Below are 16,060 nucleotides of genomic sequence, written 5' to 3' on the forward strand. Positions count from 1 at the left end.
ATGTTACATATGCTGCTGAACCCAGCTCCCACCCGCAAGCCCTGTGACAGGACACAGACATCCAGGTTTCAGCAGTGCAAGCCATGTCCATGCCTGCATCCTGCTTCTTTCCGTCTGCTGAATTATGTTCAATGGCTTGTAGATAACAAAACACGACATGAGGCTGGAGCAAATCCTCTAACCCCTCTCCGAATGAATTATTAACAGGGGTTTTCATTCTTCTCTTGCTGCTTCTGCTCTTACACCAGCATGATGCCATTTGGTCTGCTGGAAGCACTCCTGATTTGCACTGAGACAAGTGAGAGGACTTAAAGACCTGAATACATAAAGGCAAGTTATTATCATAAATTCATGTTAAAAGTTCAGCTGCAAACCTTGCCATGGAAAGGGCTGAACTTCTGTGGCATCTAGGAACAGCAACTTATATAGCCATGTATAAGAAAATGTTTCATACCTCTTCATTTCCATCAATACCTTTATAGGAGAAACCACCTTCCAGGTGACCTCTTTAGGGATAGTGTGGAAACTAAGCCACTGTCTGCCCTAATCTACAGTGGTACAACTCTACAGCCTGTGCCTGGCCCCCAGCTCTCCTGAACTCATGGGCCACCTCCTCAGCCGAAGCTGATTTAGGATTAAAATCCAGAATAGACTCTCACGATGTGTTAATCCTCCCTTTGCTACAGTAGGGCTCAGCTTTTGCAATGTCTTCTAATTTACAGTGTCATGATTTCAAATAACAGGCATGAATTTTATTATTAGATAATCTATTCCTGGTGTCCCTTGCCCTCACTGTTAGAAACAGGTGCTGTATTTTTAGGTTGAATTTGTTGAACTTGAGGCACTAGTCATCTTCTGTTAGACGTCTTCTCCTATCATCCCTGTCTTCACCGTGGGCATTACCACTGAACATTGCTTTGGGTAATTAAAAAATCCGAGCTTCTTTAGAACTGTCATGGCTCCTTCAGATTTATAATTAGGCTCATAGCCCCCTGCAGAGACTTTCCCATCTTTAACACCCCATTTCCAGCAGTTTGGTGGAATTCCAGTATTGAAGCACTGCCCGCTCCCTCCGCTTGCTGAGTTATTTCCCTGCGTATTGAGGCATTGTATTAGTCACCTCATTTGTCAGACCTGCCCAAAACCATGTGTTCTGCTGAACAGTCACCCTGATCCCTAAGTCCATCTAAGCCACTGTTTTCCAAGAAACGTCCCCCAGAGTGACCTACTTTCCTCCTCCCGAGGTGTATGATGTATGTGGTTTTATTAAAATGAATGTTGCACAATTGATCTGTTTTTCACTGTGATCCAGATCAGTCTGTATAATTCCCTTATCTGTAATATCACTTACTACTCCACTCACTTTGTGTGTTGTCAGCAGAGATTTGATATTTTCTTCCAGATGCTGTTAAAGTCTATATTAAGGATGGTTCTTATTCTGAAGAATCCCTCACCCTGACACACTCATCACCAAATCTACAGTGTCATCACTGTTTACAATGACTTTTTGAGATCCATCACCCATTTGAAATTAATTTAAAATACGTTTACTTGGCTTGGTACAAAGCTCGTGTTTTCATCATAACATCCCGTGGTATCAGATTCCTCTCCGAAATCTGAGGATATTATATCAGCACAGTTACTGTCATCAGCATAATTTGTAATCAAATCAAAGGACCATATCAGTTTTACAAGAACTATTCCCATGAAATCATGCTAGCTAGCATTAATTATGCTATTTCTTTCCTGCGTGTATCTTGTAGCAGCCTCACCATGACTTTACCTAGTATCATTTTCACATTAAATGGTCTATCATCATCCCACTCATCCTTTTAAAATACTCCAATAACCTCCTTTGGTGGGAAGAAACTTGCAGGGAAGTGGCATCTCTGAAATAGTTCCCTGATGGACAACAAATGAGGAGACGTGGGAGACTTCACGATTAGGGACAGGCAGACCTAAGTGAATTTACACTGGGCTCTAATATGGCCTGGAAAGCGGTGGGTGACACAGGGTGCTGGCACGTGCATGGCACCCCCAGGGTCTACAGTAACTGTCAGGTGGAATACTGGTCTTGCTGGGGTCTTTTTTTGGGGACAGAGGGGAAGGATGTCAACAGTTCAGACTTATTTTGCAGACCTCTCATGGGATGGGAGCTGCTGAGACTTATGCCCGACTCAGAGAGGTCCCAGCCTGTTTGAAGACAGGGAAAGGACCGCAGTCTATAGCAACAGGTCCTCTTGGCCATCCAAGTGCTACTCGGTGCCTTTGCCTCAGGACCAATTGTTTCCAAAGTTTAGGTACGGCGTCAATGAAATAAGTCTCTTGCCTCAGTATAAATGAGAACTTCCTTGCTCCCATTCTAGCCATGCAGAGATCTTTCAGTTATTCAAGAAAAAGACATTATAATAGAGTAAACTATTATTATTTTCTTACTGTCAGTGTTTGCTTCTCAATATTATCATTATTTAATCCATCACTGTGCTGGCAATTTCCCTGTGCATTTTGGAGCATATGAACTCCTAATAACGAAAGGTCTAACTGTCCATAGTCATGTTAAGTGTGGTTAGACAAACTAAAAATAAAATGATTTGATTTTCCAATAGCACGTATTCTCAATTACACTTTGTCATGGTTTACAAGCTAATTCACTACCTCCGATAGCTCAGAAAGACTGAATATATTTCAGCTGCAGCAATGGTACAGGGAAGGAAAGGGACGTTGAGTCAGGGATCAGGGAAGCCTACAAGTATTAGCACGTTAGGAAGGAAACTTGCTGGGCTGATGTGTGTGTCTATGTCACGTAGGATCTCCACCAAGACAACCTCTCTCTACTCTCAGACAGAGATGCGAACTTTTTCACGCTATTTCTTTCCTATTTCAGTCTCACTTTTCTGATGCTTTGGGCTAGTCTGCACACTGCTTTTCAGGTTTGAATCCAATTTAGCTAAACCAATGCAAAGTCATGAGTGAACATTCTTATGTCAGCTTAGAATACATTAAAGGGGTTTTGCTTGAACTTGCAAATCCACCAGTAGAAGATAAGTCTTCATAAGCCAGATTTAAATTGATTTGAGAGAGTCCATGCACAAATCACTCTGGTAGTTAAACTAGTGCAGCTTTTGCTGATATCAACGTTTGCTCAATTTACGTATGTTTAATAAAGACTTGGAGTGAGGTCATCAGATGACACAGGAGCGAGACCTTTAATAAATGTCAGTAGTGCAACATCACTTTGTGCCAGCTGAGGATCTTCAGTTTTCTTTTGTTTCATTTTGTGAATAACCTTAAAAATATTGCCTGTGTTTGCTGAAAAGAGTGAGTGAACAAAATAATGCAGGTTTGGGTGCCCAGATGAATAGAGCCTCTTGAATTTTTTGATCTCAGTACTAACACAGAGGAGAGTGGTCTGCAACTAGATTTGTCTGATCTTCATCCACAAAAATAATGTGATTTAGATAATCACAAGGCCTGTGGACAAAGCCATATATTGCTAATTCTGGTCATCCATGGAACAGGTGAAGTATGGGTACAGGGTTTTCATAAATTGCTCTGTCACCATATTTCCTGGGTTATCTCGGTTAGGCTCTCTAGCCTTCAGTCTGTCTTACTGTGAGGATATTGCAGTGAGAACAGTTAATTACTAGGAGCTCAGTGCATGAACTACACCTTTTAGTCACTGATGATTCAGACCAAAATTTTGCTACAGGAAAGCTTTACCCTCAATATACCTCGGTATGAAAGCTGTAGCATTTTCGCTGACCTAGTAGAGAGATTTGGGATCATCAGACAACGTAAGTTGTTTTATGTGTAATTTTGTCACAGATTTGCTTCATCTTGCTACGCAATCTGCAAGATTAGCAGTAACCTCAGCTCATACAGAACACGGTTATCATCTGCAAGTCACGCATGGTGCAAGGAGTTAAATAAAGTGCTTATCTAGACAATAATTGATTAGTGTAGCAGGTAGGCTTAACAAATAAACAGGGATGTTGTGCGGATATAGCCACGCCAGCAAAGGAATGCAGAAGGGAAAGAGATGGATGCACGAGATGGAGCAACAAACAGAAGCTACATAGTTTCAATGTTAATCCTGACATTCCGTATTAAAACTGCAATCTGTTCAAAGGAAAGTTTTGATATAATCATTTATTTACCTTCCCTCTCTTTAGCATTTCTAATTTTCACTTTAATTATTAGTGAAAAAGTCTTTAAGAACTTTCCCAGTCAGTCTCATTTTAATACATGTCAAAAGCAGGGAGCAAACTTGCAGCTTGGTTATTCCCCTGATACACCTTATAATTGAGAGGTAATTGTTAGCCAGATGCTTCCTCGGCCAAAAAGCTGTTTTTTAAAGCACGGTATGACAAGTTAGGCAGCAGGATTAGTTTATCATTAAATCCACTGGAGGATAAAGCTGTAATAATACAACTGCAATCAAGACAAAGGAGGGATTTCTGATTTTGTTGTTTTGATACAGCATTATCATTCATTTCTTTTGGCAGATAAAATGAAGACAAAACCACGTGCAACTGTTCCCTGTTACATGCTTGATGTCACACAGTTGAGCTTTGATCGATGCCTTATCTATTCTTACCCGCATCCCTTCGAATCGTGACAATGCTCTTAATGGTCGCAGGGCTCGGAGGGTCCTGAGGGATTTAATGGGACCCATCTCGGAGTATCCAAGTGTACTGGCTATGAGGCTTATTAAAGAGACCTGAATGGAGACACAAAGCAAAAATCCAATCTGTTAGTACAGTCCTGCCATTTTCCTTCTCTTCTGACTTTCCTTCCTGAAAAGAAACAGCTGGTTAGTCGGAAACAGCTGGAACAGTGGAAAAAAAATCTTAAGTGGAGGACATTAAATTAGACTAACACAGAAAAAAGGAGGTTTTTACATCCACACATATACAGAACTCTTACCACGTCACCTAACCTTTGTTTTCACTTTAATGCAAACTTTATAGAAACACAGACTTTCAAAGATGTCGGTTTTCTTTTAAGTAAGCACACAGAAATCCTCTTAATGTCAGGTTGCACAAACTGGATGAGAAACAGAGATCACCAACACAAAACCATCACTCTGTGATGCTCATGCTGTAGGTTTCTTGTACACTCCTCAAGGTGTGTGTATCTTCCACTATTGAAAATATGATGAGTCACATAAGTGTTATAATTTAGGGCTTTCTGGATGAAAGCACCTGTAAGATCTAACCATTTCCAGCAGAGATAAAAGATTTTAGCATTACCATTCAATTACCAATCTTAAACTTAGTGATTAGAAACAAGTCTTTTAGATTGCTGATAGACATGACTTTATACCATAGACTCTAAAAGAATGATGTGCATTACTCTGATTCTGTACTTTTTCGCTTTTTCTGGTTTCTGCACAGCCTCTAAGGCAGAAAGAAACTTGACAGGTGCTCAACTTTGAGGTTCATACCTCTCAAAGACTATTTCTTTGAAATAAACTATTTTCAAAACTGGAGAAAGCATGGAGGATTTCTAATGCTCTTCATGTTCTCAGAGCTTTTGCAGTGCTCAGCTGGTCAGAAATGTGGATGCTATCAGGCGCAGGACTGGAGTCTGGATGAACTGAATGGCAGTGCAGATTATGGGTCAGACTAAGAAACACACAGAGCAATTGGGGTTTGCATGCTCAAATCCACGTTCACAGCCTGAATTCTTACCAAGCAGGGAGTGAGAAACAAACAGCCCTCCAACACCATAGGTATCATGCCAATTTGCATGTATTATAAAAAGCAACCAAAATCAACCCCACATACTATAAAAGGCTCTTTTCTTAGAAGACAGAGACCTATGCATATTGCTCATCACAGTTTCCTTATTCCCATCTTACTTCTGCTGTTTTCGCAGCCGCAGTTATCGTGGTATAGGATTATCTCACACTCACTAATATGAGTGTGCAAAGCTTACCTGGAAGGAGTGTGCTTATTGCCATTTTAAAGATAGAAGCGAAGTCTAAAAACAGGGATTCTTCTACACTATATAAAAAATAGGTGCCTAAAGTAAAAGGAAACTCTAGGCTCCCTCATGAAGACAGGCAGCTCTGGTGGGAAATATTCCCATTCATTTTAGGGTAGGATGATTTTTCCTCTGAACCCCACTGCTGGCTGACCAGCACAGCATCACCCACAAGGTTTGTGATAAAGCAGAACAAGATGAACCTGGTCCCCTAAGTTGCAAGCTGGTGTCCTCTATGGAGCAATCTTTCTCCTGAATATGCATTCCTTTATGTACAAGCGCTGTCTACACAGCTAAGCATCTTTGTAAAACTTGCTCAATTTGTTAAATTATTTACCTATTGATGGCTTTATTGTGGCATGTGTGTGACAGCAAGCCTAAGGGCAGGAGGTCTCAGAGACACAAAGCCTGGAGTGGATGCAGTGGGCTGGATATCTGCCGGGATAAGACAGCTCGGATCTGCAGACGACGAAGTGGCACAGAGGCTGACTGTCATGCTTTAACATGACACTCTTTAACAAGGTGTGACACAAACTCACCTCCCATGTACAGACTCAACTTCTGATGCGGAAGGAAGGACTTAAGCACTTCTGTATTTTAGTGGTGAGTGTGCTATAGAAACGTCCCAGTAGACAGGCAGACTGGATTCAAGGTCTGATGTCTTAGGACCTTTAGGCACTGGGGAGGTAAAAATCACCAGTGAAGCCTTTGCTTCCATCTCTAAGAAAGCAGATCTGAACCCATGACATGAGCATACCTAAGAAGATATTTTACAGTAAGTAATGCCATAGGTTTGACATACATTCACTAGTAATGTTTCCTTCATGTAAATCTTGCTCAGTTAATGCTCACAAAGATGACAATCTGAGTTTGACTTCAAAACCATCTTAAACTCACCAGTGCTTCCAAACTGAGGCAGCAACCATTTTCTGTCTTCCCTATTTCTTACCAGCCTTGATTACATCCTGTACTCTGAAGTTGCATTAACATACAGTCCAAAGCCTTCTCCTTTCACTCACTCTCCCCACTGACTTAATGTTGCCTAAATAAGGAGAAAGGGGTGAAGGTGTCTAATAGCAGTAAGCAAACATGCAGCATACTTCTTTACTAAAACCATTCAACTAAGTCATCTTAAAACTGTAATATAATTGGCATTATTGAGATATCGTGATAGGAGCAACACTGTGGCACATATTTCTGTCTTTGGTGGGAAGTCTGGTGCAGAAAATGGTCTCAACCCCACAAAGCCTTGGAGCTCTCCATGCAGAAAGGCTGGAGGTATAAGAAAAACAGCTCAATGATAGCATGCTCAATGATAGAAACAAAGATCTGTACACTCATAAATTTCAAGGGAAGCTCATTCATCTGTAAAACGAATGTAGAGATTTAAAAGAAAATTAATCCAATACAGAGCACCCGACACTCTTCTTTGCTAGCTTCACCCACAATGACCGAAAGTCAGATCCTCTCAAGGTCTTCAAACTGCCTTGGTTTGTGCACCTGCATGCTTCCTCCCTCATCCCGGATTTATGTCCTATAACTCCCCTTTCTCTCAAGGCAGAAGATATTTTGTTCAAATCCTGCAGGACCAGACTTTGGATCTAAGCGTGTTACCATCTTCTTTAGAGTGCCGTAAATATCACCCTGAAACACATCACAGGTGCTGTTGTCCTCCTGACACAGATTTACACAGCATTAGGTATCTCTTCAGCGGATTAGGCCATGAAGCTGTGTGATATTTGGCAATGATTTACAAGGCTAGAGTCAGAACTGAAGCTTTGAGACAACTTGTTTAAATGCTCGTCTCTTGGTTTTGAAGGTATCCCCGTCAAATTTTATTTATAGGAAAATTACTAACTCAGAGGCTTGGCCATTTGGACTTGATTAAAAGTGACCCAGAAGGCTATTCTTAGGAAAAAAATCAAGCAGTTTTCAAAATTGGTCCTGACTGCCCCACATAATCACAGTAAAAGGTTAAGTCAGCTGTTTCTGTCACTTTTTTTTTCCTGTTACAAGTCTATGCAGCCCAGAGCTGCTCTAAGGTTCTGCTTTGTGCTTTGCTCGGTATCAGAAACATGCTGGCACCCAGAAAACACCTTCAGGGTCAATGTAACCCACAGATTCACAATATGGCACACTTTTCTAATACTTTCAGTATCTGTTTGCAAATAGTTTTGTAGATTTTTCAGGAAAAAATACCTCTGAAGACCAGGCAGCACTGTAGCACTGTGGAGAGCAGGTGAATCCTAAGGATTCACCAATAAAACACACAGCTTGTCATTGGGCTTGAGCTTTCACCTCACCTTCACCTTTCACATGGCACGTGTGCTAACAGGTAAGCTACAAAGTCTTTCATCCTCCTGTACGCTTCTTCTGACCCAAGAAGCCTTATTATTGTTCGTATTTGCAGATGCTCTACTTCTAGCATCTCCCTTGAGGGTCTTTCCAGAACCTGCTAGATCTTACTAAGAAGCTTTCACAGCTTTCCATCTGAACCTTCCTTACCCTTAACTTAATCAAGTAATAATATCCTCCACATTAGCTCTAGACTGTTCCTTATCCCCTTGACTTGCTGTTCATTTGGTGCCTCTGAAGTGCCCAGGACAAAGTTGTCACTGTAATTTTCTATCCAGTGTGAATCCCAGTGTACAACCTGGCCAGCAATGAGGGTCCCTAAGGTGGGGAGCGGCCCTCATAAATCAGTGTATGCAATCCTGTCTCCACAGACATTAACGGCAAAAGTCTAACCAATCGCATGGGCTAGAATTTCGATCACGTGCCAGCTCTTCCCTTTTGCATTCCTCAGATCATCTCAGCACAGCCCAACAAGAGCCCAGCCTCAGCACTGTCAGTGACTTCCCAAAATTTATTCCACCCTGAAAGAGCGGAAACCCTGAAAGAGTCAACATTTGCTGCCCAGCTCAATGGCAGAGCTTCCCAGCAAAGCTCAGGCTCCAGGGAAAGCCACGTTGATGTTACCTACACACCTTGGCTGCTTCTTGCCGTTGTAGACAGGCAGGGGGTGTTGAGCTCTCTCTGATCCTGGCATTTAGGGAAGTTTTTTGCCACTGCTTCTTACTTTCTTTGCCCAGAGGTAGTTTTATCTATGTATCTATAAATAAATCTAGAAATATATCTATATACCTATAGACCTGTATTTCTACATTCCTACATATTTCTATATGCCAGTTTATCGATATAGATTTTACAATGGTTTATATGACAGCCTTCTGGAGCTGGGTAAAGGGAGGGATAAATGAACCCCACAGCTTTCATTTTTGACATTTTCAGTGTTACACTCAAGAAAAAAAATGAGAGCTTTGAAATCTTGTGACTGCATTGAACACTAGAAATACCAGCCATGGGGATTACCAGGCCTGTGGGTGGTGTTTTGAAAGCCAACCTCCTGTCATCTGTGTGGCTTAGTGGCATTAGCAGCTCAGGGCTAGAGTGCCCCATTGTATGACATCCATACGTGTTTCCAAGGCAAAATCAAGTGGAATCAATGAATTTAGACTGCTAGAACACAGGCAATGGTCTCTGAAAAGAGACTAGCCACACTGATAACTGTTCAAAGTTATTGCTACTATATTCTAATGAGATTAATGTCTGAATTTCTTAATTATTTTGACAATCCACCACTAGATTATATATGACCAAAAAAAAAAAAAAAGTCTTGTCTGGGAATCAGGACTTTTTTTAGTAACTGCTACTTTTTGTGTTTTACTATTATAATGACGTATTGTCACTCTCGAGATGAGAAATACACCTTATTTAGTGTTAGGCTGCCACTGTGTTCAGTGTTGTCTCTACATGCTGGCCATTGTGTGCCATGTGTCCACTCGTGAGAAGCAAAAGGTGGAAGGGGGAACAACAGTAAATTGAGCTCATTTTAAAATGTTTCAGCCTCTTTCCGAGAGTAGTCTTTATATGGTGCATTTCTTTAAACTATCAAAAATTTTAAACTCCTTGAAAGGTCCCACAGGGAGCACATTGGTGCTCACAGTAATTCAAGATTTAACAGATATGCAGTATTTTTTGACAATTAAAATTGTTCACTATGAGCACACAGAGATAAAGTTATACAATAGGTGTTATATGTCTTCACTATCTGACAGTGACTTCAGAAATCAGTGTTGTAAACCCCAGTAAACCTGTCAAAAGAGAATTTTAAACCTGCAGAAAAACAATTATAAAGTAGGAAGTGCAATAATGCAGCTTCCTTTATGTACATACAGCAGAAACAGCCTTTAATCAAAAGATCACAGACTCATTTTCCTAAGGAGCTCTTGCATTTATAACAGTAGTGGGGTTCCTTCCTATATACGAACATTTTAATAGCATATTAATAGCATGCACAGACTCCCTAGCCATGAAATTATGCTGGCAGCAGTAATCTGAAGGGTGCAGCCTTTGGGAGCAGTATTTCACCTGAGGCTGACAGCGTTTCCTATACGGAGGAGGTGGGTTTGGGCTGGAATAGGAACTGCTCCTCTTTTTTGTGTTTCTTCCCACCAGCCTAAAACCATCCACTAGACCAAGCTGGAAGCAGGGCTGAGCAGCACCATTCAAAGGCAGGTCCTGCTCGGCATAGACTGCTTTTCTGAATTAACCCCAGATCACCACTGAGATGAATTAATAGCAGAGCCCAGGGATCAAGGAGTTCTGCCTGGGCAATGGTAAAAATCCTCCTTGGCTGGTCATATAAATCCTAAACCCCATGAGAACAACGAGAACCTCTACTAAATGCCTGCCTGGTGCAGCACACAGCTGTGAGCAATACCCTGCAAGCTGCTGTCTCGGGAAGAAGAGGAGACCTCCTTCCCCGTTTGGGCAACAGCATATGTTTTATGCAGCTAGGGATTTCATCAAATTAACCTGCTTGTTCAAATTAGAGGGGAGGGAGTGGGGAAAAAAAGGACATCCAAAAGGGAGCACAGCAGCTGAGTTGAAAGCTCTGGCCACTTATTTAAATAAGCAGTTTCTGCTAATGCAGGCACCCAGTGCTTTCAAATAGCTTTTTGTGTGCCACAGCAGCACCTGTCTCTCCCTCTCTAATTGTGCTTTTTTTTTAAAAAAAAAAGTAGCAGAAAGAGAGCTTGGATTACTTTGTGTGCCTCTTTTCAACCCACTCTGGTTTCTCCTGTCCATTGCTGCCAAGGATAGCATTACCCAAAGAGCAGATCTTCACAGCCTGAGCAGCAGCCCAGTGTCTTTAAAAGCCAGGCCTTCGGTCCCAAGTTGGTCCCCTTGGTTTGAAAAGGAACAAAATTAGGTCTGTACCCCAAATGAAAACTAGAAAAAACTACAGGGAAAGGGGAACTTGCAAATAAATTGAAATACATGGAACTTCTTATTGCCACTCTGAAATACTGTTGGGTGAAAAGGGTTTGTAACAAGGTTGGTATTCCCTTTAGTATCTACCATTCCTGAGCAGATGTTTATTATCACCTTATTTTTTTTTTTAATATCTCTTTACCTTTTCACTCTGACATCGCATTTTCTGCCGTATAGATCCCTAACTGCATGACCGCACCCGCCAATCCAGAAATTGCATGTTATAAATGAGGGGCATAAAGTTAAATGAAAGTCTTAAAATTAGGACACCAGAGAGAGACTAAGGTGACCTAAACCAAATTCCCACCTCTGCTACCTGTTTCCTTGAATCACAGCCCTCATGTTCAGGCAAAGACTGCGAACTCCTTAGGGCTGCTCTGGAGTTAGTCCATGGCATGGAGATGAAAGCGCGTCTGCAAACGAGTTAATGAACAGCTTCCCTCACTGGCAGCGGAGTTCATTAATGCTTGTGGAGTGCTCTCGTGTATTATAATATGATGGGCTACACAAGCGCCCAGATTAATTATAAACAAATACCATCTCCTGGAAAGCCTGATGCTACTTCTTATAACTCAGGTTAAAAAAGGCTTTTACATCATCCACTCATGTTTTTTTCTCCAGGTCATTTCCTCTTCTTTTTATTTTTTTTCACCTATCTAACACTCAGACTAAGGCTACGAAATTGTTAATATTCCATCTTCTCAGCTTGTTCCCTGTTCCTCATGTCCACACTTTTTGAGGCGGTTTCCTTTTCAAAGGGCAGCCTTGTTGCAAACAGCATGTGCCACTCCTGTTGGCTTAAATGCTTTTAAATAAATCGTTCCTCCATCCTAATTGCTTCCTGGCAGTTTCCAGAAGAACCTCTTTACGTCTTGCTGTTCTCTTAATCTGTCACCTCCTTTACACCTGCTCAGGCTTTTCTAACAACTCCAGTCAATTCCCAAGGCAGATGGCTGCGAATCAAGAATTAAACCTCAGCTAATTTCTGAGGGCGAGTAGAACGACCCGCTGCTGCGAACTTACATCCAGCGAGACAGCAAACTGACTTATTGATTTGCATTTTTCCCACCCCACTCTTTCCAAATGAATTTTCAGCCTGTCTCAATGCACCTTTTCACTGCAAACAGACACCTTTGCCAGATCTCCAGGTCCCGTTTGTTGGCACTGGGTAAGGGTGGCAGAGGGATCGCTGTGACTTTTGGGGACTACGTGTCACTCCTTGATCAGCCAAACCTTGGCCAAGACTCAAAGTCTTTCTCCTTGTTGCAGCAGCAGTGGCTGTGTGGGTGCAGCTGACTTGAAAAATCTAGTATTTCTGCTGGGATTTAGACCAAAATAATTTCTTCATCATCAGCTACAGTCTGCTTCTCATCCAGAAGCCGTGCGGAGGCAGCCTTGATTTGGGGCAGCTGAAGAGGAAAGATATTCTCCCCTTAAAAAGATCTCCAAAAACACCACACAATTCATCCCAGGGTACCTTCTTGATGCTGAATGCTGTTGTCAGGAGTAGACGGGAACATGCTTGATTATTATTTATTATTCGAAGATAGCATTATAATGCCAGGGGTGTGCATAGTGATTCCTGAGAACATTTCCCTGGGGGCTGAGCCCCATCAACTTTGCTCCATTTCCATCCCCACCGGTGGGAGCTGAGGTGCTGGGCTGAAGGCATGCTTATTTCTGGGCAGGATTAGGATCAATCCTACTTACACATGACATGATGGGAAAAAAAAAAAAAAGAGAGGAAAAATCTGTTTGGGTTGTTTCCACGAGCTGCTGTTCTGGATTTGCTTGATTCCCTAAAGCATTTATTTAATCAGATGTTCCAAATCAATACGAAAAATACCAAGTTGATGTGGGAAATGCGACAGTCTTAGCTTGAAAATCATCTCTGTTTAGTTGGATTCTTGAACCTAAGTTGATCCTGATATTGTATTGAATATGCTAGGATGGAGAGGGACTCTGAAGAACTATAGGTTCCCTGATTTCTTCCAGAAACACCAATGGTACAAGTAGGAGTCCTACGTACTACAAATATGAGTCCTCATCTTCATTTGCCTTAGCACAGAGAATCCCAAATCCAGTCACACCAGGGTAAGAGGCCAGCACAAAGTCTCTACACCACCGGGGCACAACTTTCAAGTTTCATCCCAATTCCTTTGGTGTCTCACTCCCCTAATTAAGAATCCCTGACCCCTCTGCAGGCTGCATCTCTTCCTTCACTTCTTTCCTCTTCCTCCTGCCATCAGTCTCTTGAGCAGCCCCTGGCCATCCTGGATGGAGCCACAAGGGTGGTGGGAAGACGTTTCGCAGTCTGCAACAGTTTGGGTTGCAAAGGTGCTGGTCATCAGGGAGAGACACTGTAGGACAATCCTCCTCTGTCCTTGCAGAGCATGTGGGACTCTGCCTGGAATGTTAAATACAGTCTACATCTCTGTCCCAGCTCTGATCTTCCGTGCAAGGGCGAACATCTCAGTATAAGGAACTTAGCTGCTACACTCACAGCAATGGAAAGGGCCAAGCAAGCTGCATGCAAGAGCTCAAGGGTTTTATTAATTATTTTATTTTCAAGCATATTCTTCTAAAAAAGGACATTGAAATGTTCTCCATCTTTAAATAACTTCAAGAAATAAAAATGTTTGGTAAACGTAGGTCAGTGCACTCTGAGTTGAGATGAGTTTTTTACACCACTTTCAAAAGTTGAAGTTCTCCCTCAGTATTTGAAATTCTTCAGTAATTGCAGTAATTCTTCATAGTATAACTATTTCACAAGGTGTAGGCAGGCAGTGAGTTATGCTTACTGCTGGACTTTTCTCCTCACCTTCATTTACTGTACCCTTTCCTCCTGCTGCAGCGTGCTTTGTCCTGCTGTGCCTTGTCTGAAACCGAGCTTGTGCTTCCCCTCAGCAAAGCCTGATTGCTCTCCTTTTAGCATCTATGTGGTAACTAACATGAGGTGCAAACCAAGATAAGACAAGACATTTGGATGTTTTTGCATGTGTTATGTTGAGATAAAGCGTGGGGAGGCAGAAGGGAGATTTACAGCCTCCGCTGACCTGCTAACACACATTAAAACCACTTATCTTCATGTGGATTTCTTTTTTTTACTTATCCTGAATTAGCCAGTATGTAGTAAACCAGCATTACTTTTTTCTTTTTCTCTTTTTTTTTTTCCCTTCAAAACCAGGCTCCCTGGCTTCTGGAGAGGTATTTTCTTTCCTGTTAGTTATCTGGGAGGTTTATGACATCAGCAAAGGCCCAAAAGAATGTGCACTGAGACATCTTCAAAAATCCCACGTGAGCATTTGCTTTGAGGAACTGGAAGAAAATGAGTCAAAAATGAACTCTGAAGTAATAGTACTCTGTTGTAACCTGTGGATTTTTGATAACTCGCAGACAACACTAATAAATTCACTCTTAAGATGCTTCTTCAGGTGACAAGCTATATTATTTTTACTTTGCCTCGGGTGTATTTTTGTCATTCTCTTCCTGTGTGCTTTTCTGAACAGAAACTAGATGAAATTTGCATGCTTTTAGGATAGTTTCCCAAGAATACAAATTGGATTTCAGTGTTGTTTGGGAACAACTCATTACAGCAGATTGTGTAATTACTGGTAAAGCAAACAGAAACCACCTTGCTAATCAACAGGGAATACAGATGGAAAAAACAATTAAAGTAATCAGAAGCCATCAATATTTACTTCACACAGCAAGTTTTTAATTGTCACTTAAAGACAATCTAACACAAGGGCATAATTTAATTCAATTCAATTTTTAACCAGGGACAGAAAGACTGTTTTAAATTGTTCATCTCAAAGATTATTAGCTGTTTTTTAATTTGTTTGTCTGTGAAGTATCCCAACTAGAAATCTTAGAGAATACATTTTCCAGGAAATTATATTGCAAAATGTAATATCTGTATTTTTTAAAGCATTCAGTGAAAATGATGGTGCATTTAATGACTGAACATCCATGAGCAGTTCTGAAACACGCAAAGAGGAAATTTGGCAGCAAACAAGAAATTTGGAAAGCTGCTCAATGGGGAATACAGGACTCTAGGTACAAACTCAGCAGCTCCAAGCAAACACCAGACACATGTTCCATTATAAACATTCAAAAATACAGGCGGGAAACCTATATATTATTTTATTTTCATAAAAGCATCTACAAAATCCTGCCAACAAGTGGACTTGTTGAATAACTCATTTGAGATGTCTGGCCTCAAAATCCATTGCTGAGCCTTACTTGAACTATTTTGCAGACAGATATACTGCTTAAAGCTGTTGTGAGCCGCTGCCTCCATGGCGGCAGAGCTGGCTCTTTGGGAAAAGGGAGAATAGGAGCAAACTTTCTCTGTGGTGACTCAGCTGGAGACAAACTGGTGGGGCATCAGAGCAAAAATTGAGAACTAAACATGATCTTCCCCTCCCTGCTGCAGGACGTAGAATTAAGGCCCATTGCTGGAGATGGCTTAAGAAAATAGCTTTCCCCAAGTATCAGATATTGAAACATGGGATAATCTTAGAACGAATTGGTGGAGAAACCCTCATCTCCGAAATCAGTAAATAACAATCAGTGGTTCTTTTAAGCCGGGATTGGGACTAACTTTTGGTCAATTAAATTGAACCCAAAAGCTGCAATGGAGATGATGGATTTGTGATAATGGACTTTTGTAGAGAGATGACATTAGTGCCCGTTCAAGAGGATTTTTCTGCGTATGACACAGGCAATTAAA

At 41.4% G+C, this 16,060-nt stretch overlaps 1 protein-coding gene across 6 annotated transcripts in view; it reads right to left on the reverse strand.

Moving 5' to 3' along the window:
* Window positions 1–16,060, reverse strand: part of SCN5A (sodium voltage-gated channel alpha subunit 5) — a 173,677-nt gene that overhangs the window by 16,154 nt on the left and 141,463 nt on the right. For all 6 annotated transcript variants that reach the window (XM_068404979.1, XM_068404978.1, XM_068404980.1 and 3 more), the window contains one exon: window positions 4,598–4,720. In XM_068404979.1, coding sequence (XP_068261080.1) covers window positions 4,598–4,720 — 123 coding nt within the window. The remainder of the gene's footprint in view (window positions 1–4,597; window positions 4,721–16,060) is intronic.

The sequence above is a fragment of the Nyctibius grandis genome, chromosome 7, assembly GCF_013368605.1.
Source record: "Nyctibius grandis isolate bNycGra1 chromosome 7, bNycGra1.pri, whole genome shotgun sequence".
In the NCBI taxonomy this organism is placed as follows: domain Eukaryota; kingdom Metazoa; phylum Chordata; class Aves; order Nyctibiiformes; family Nyctibiidae; genus Nyctibius; species Nyctibius grandis.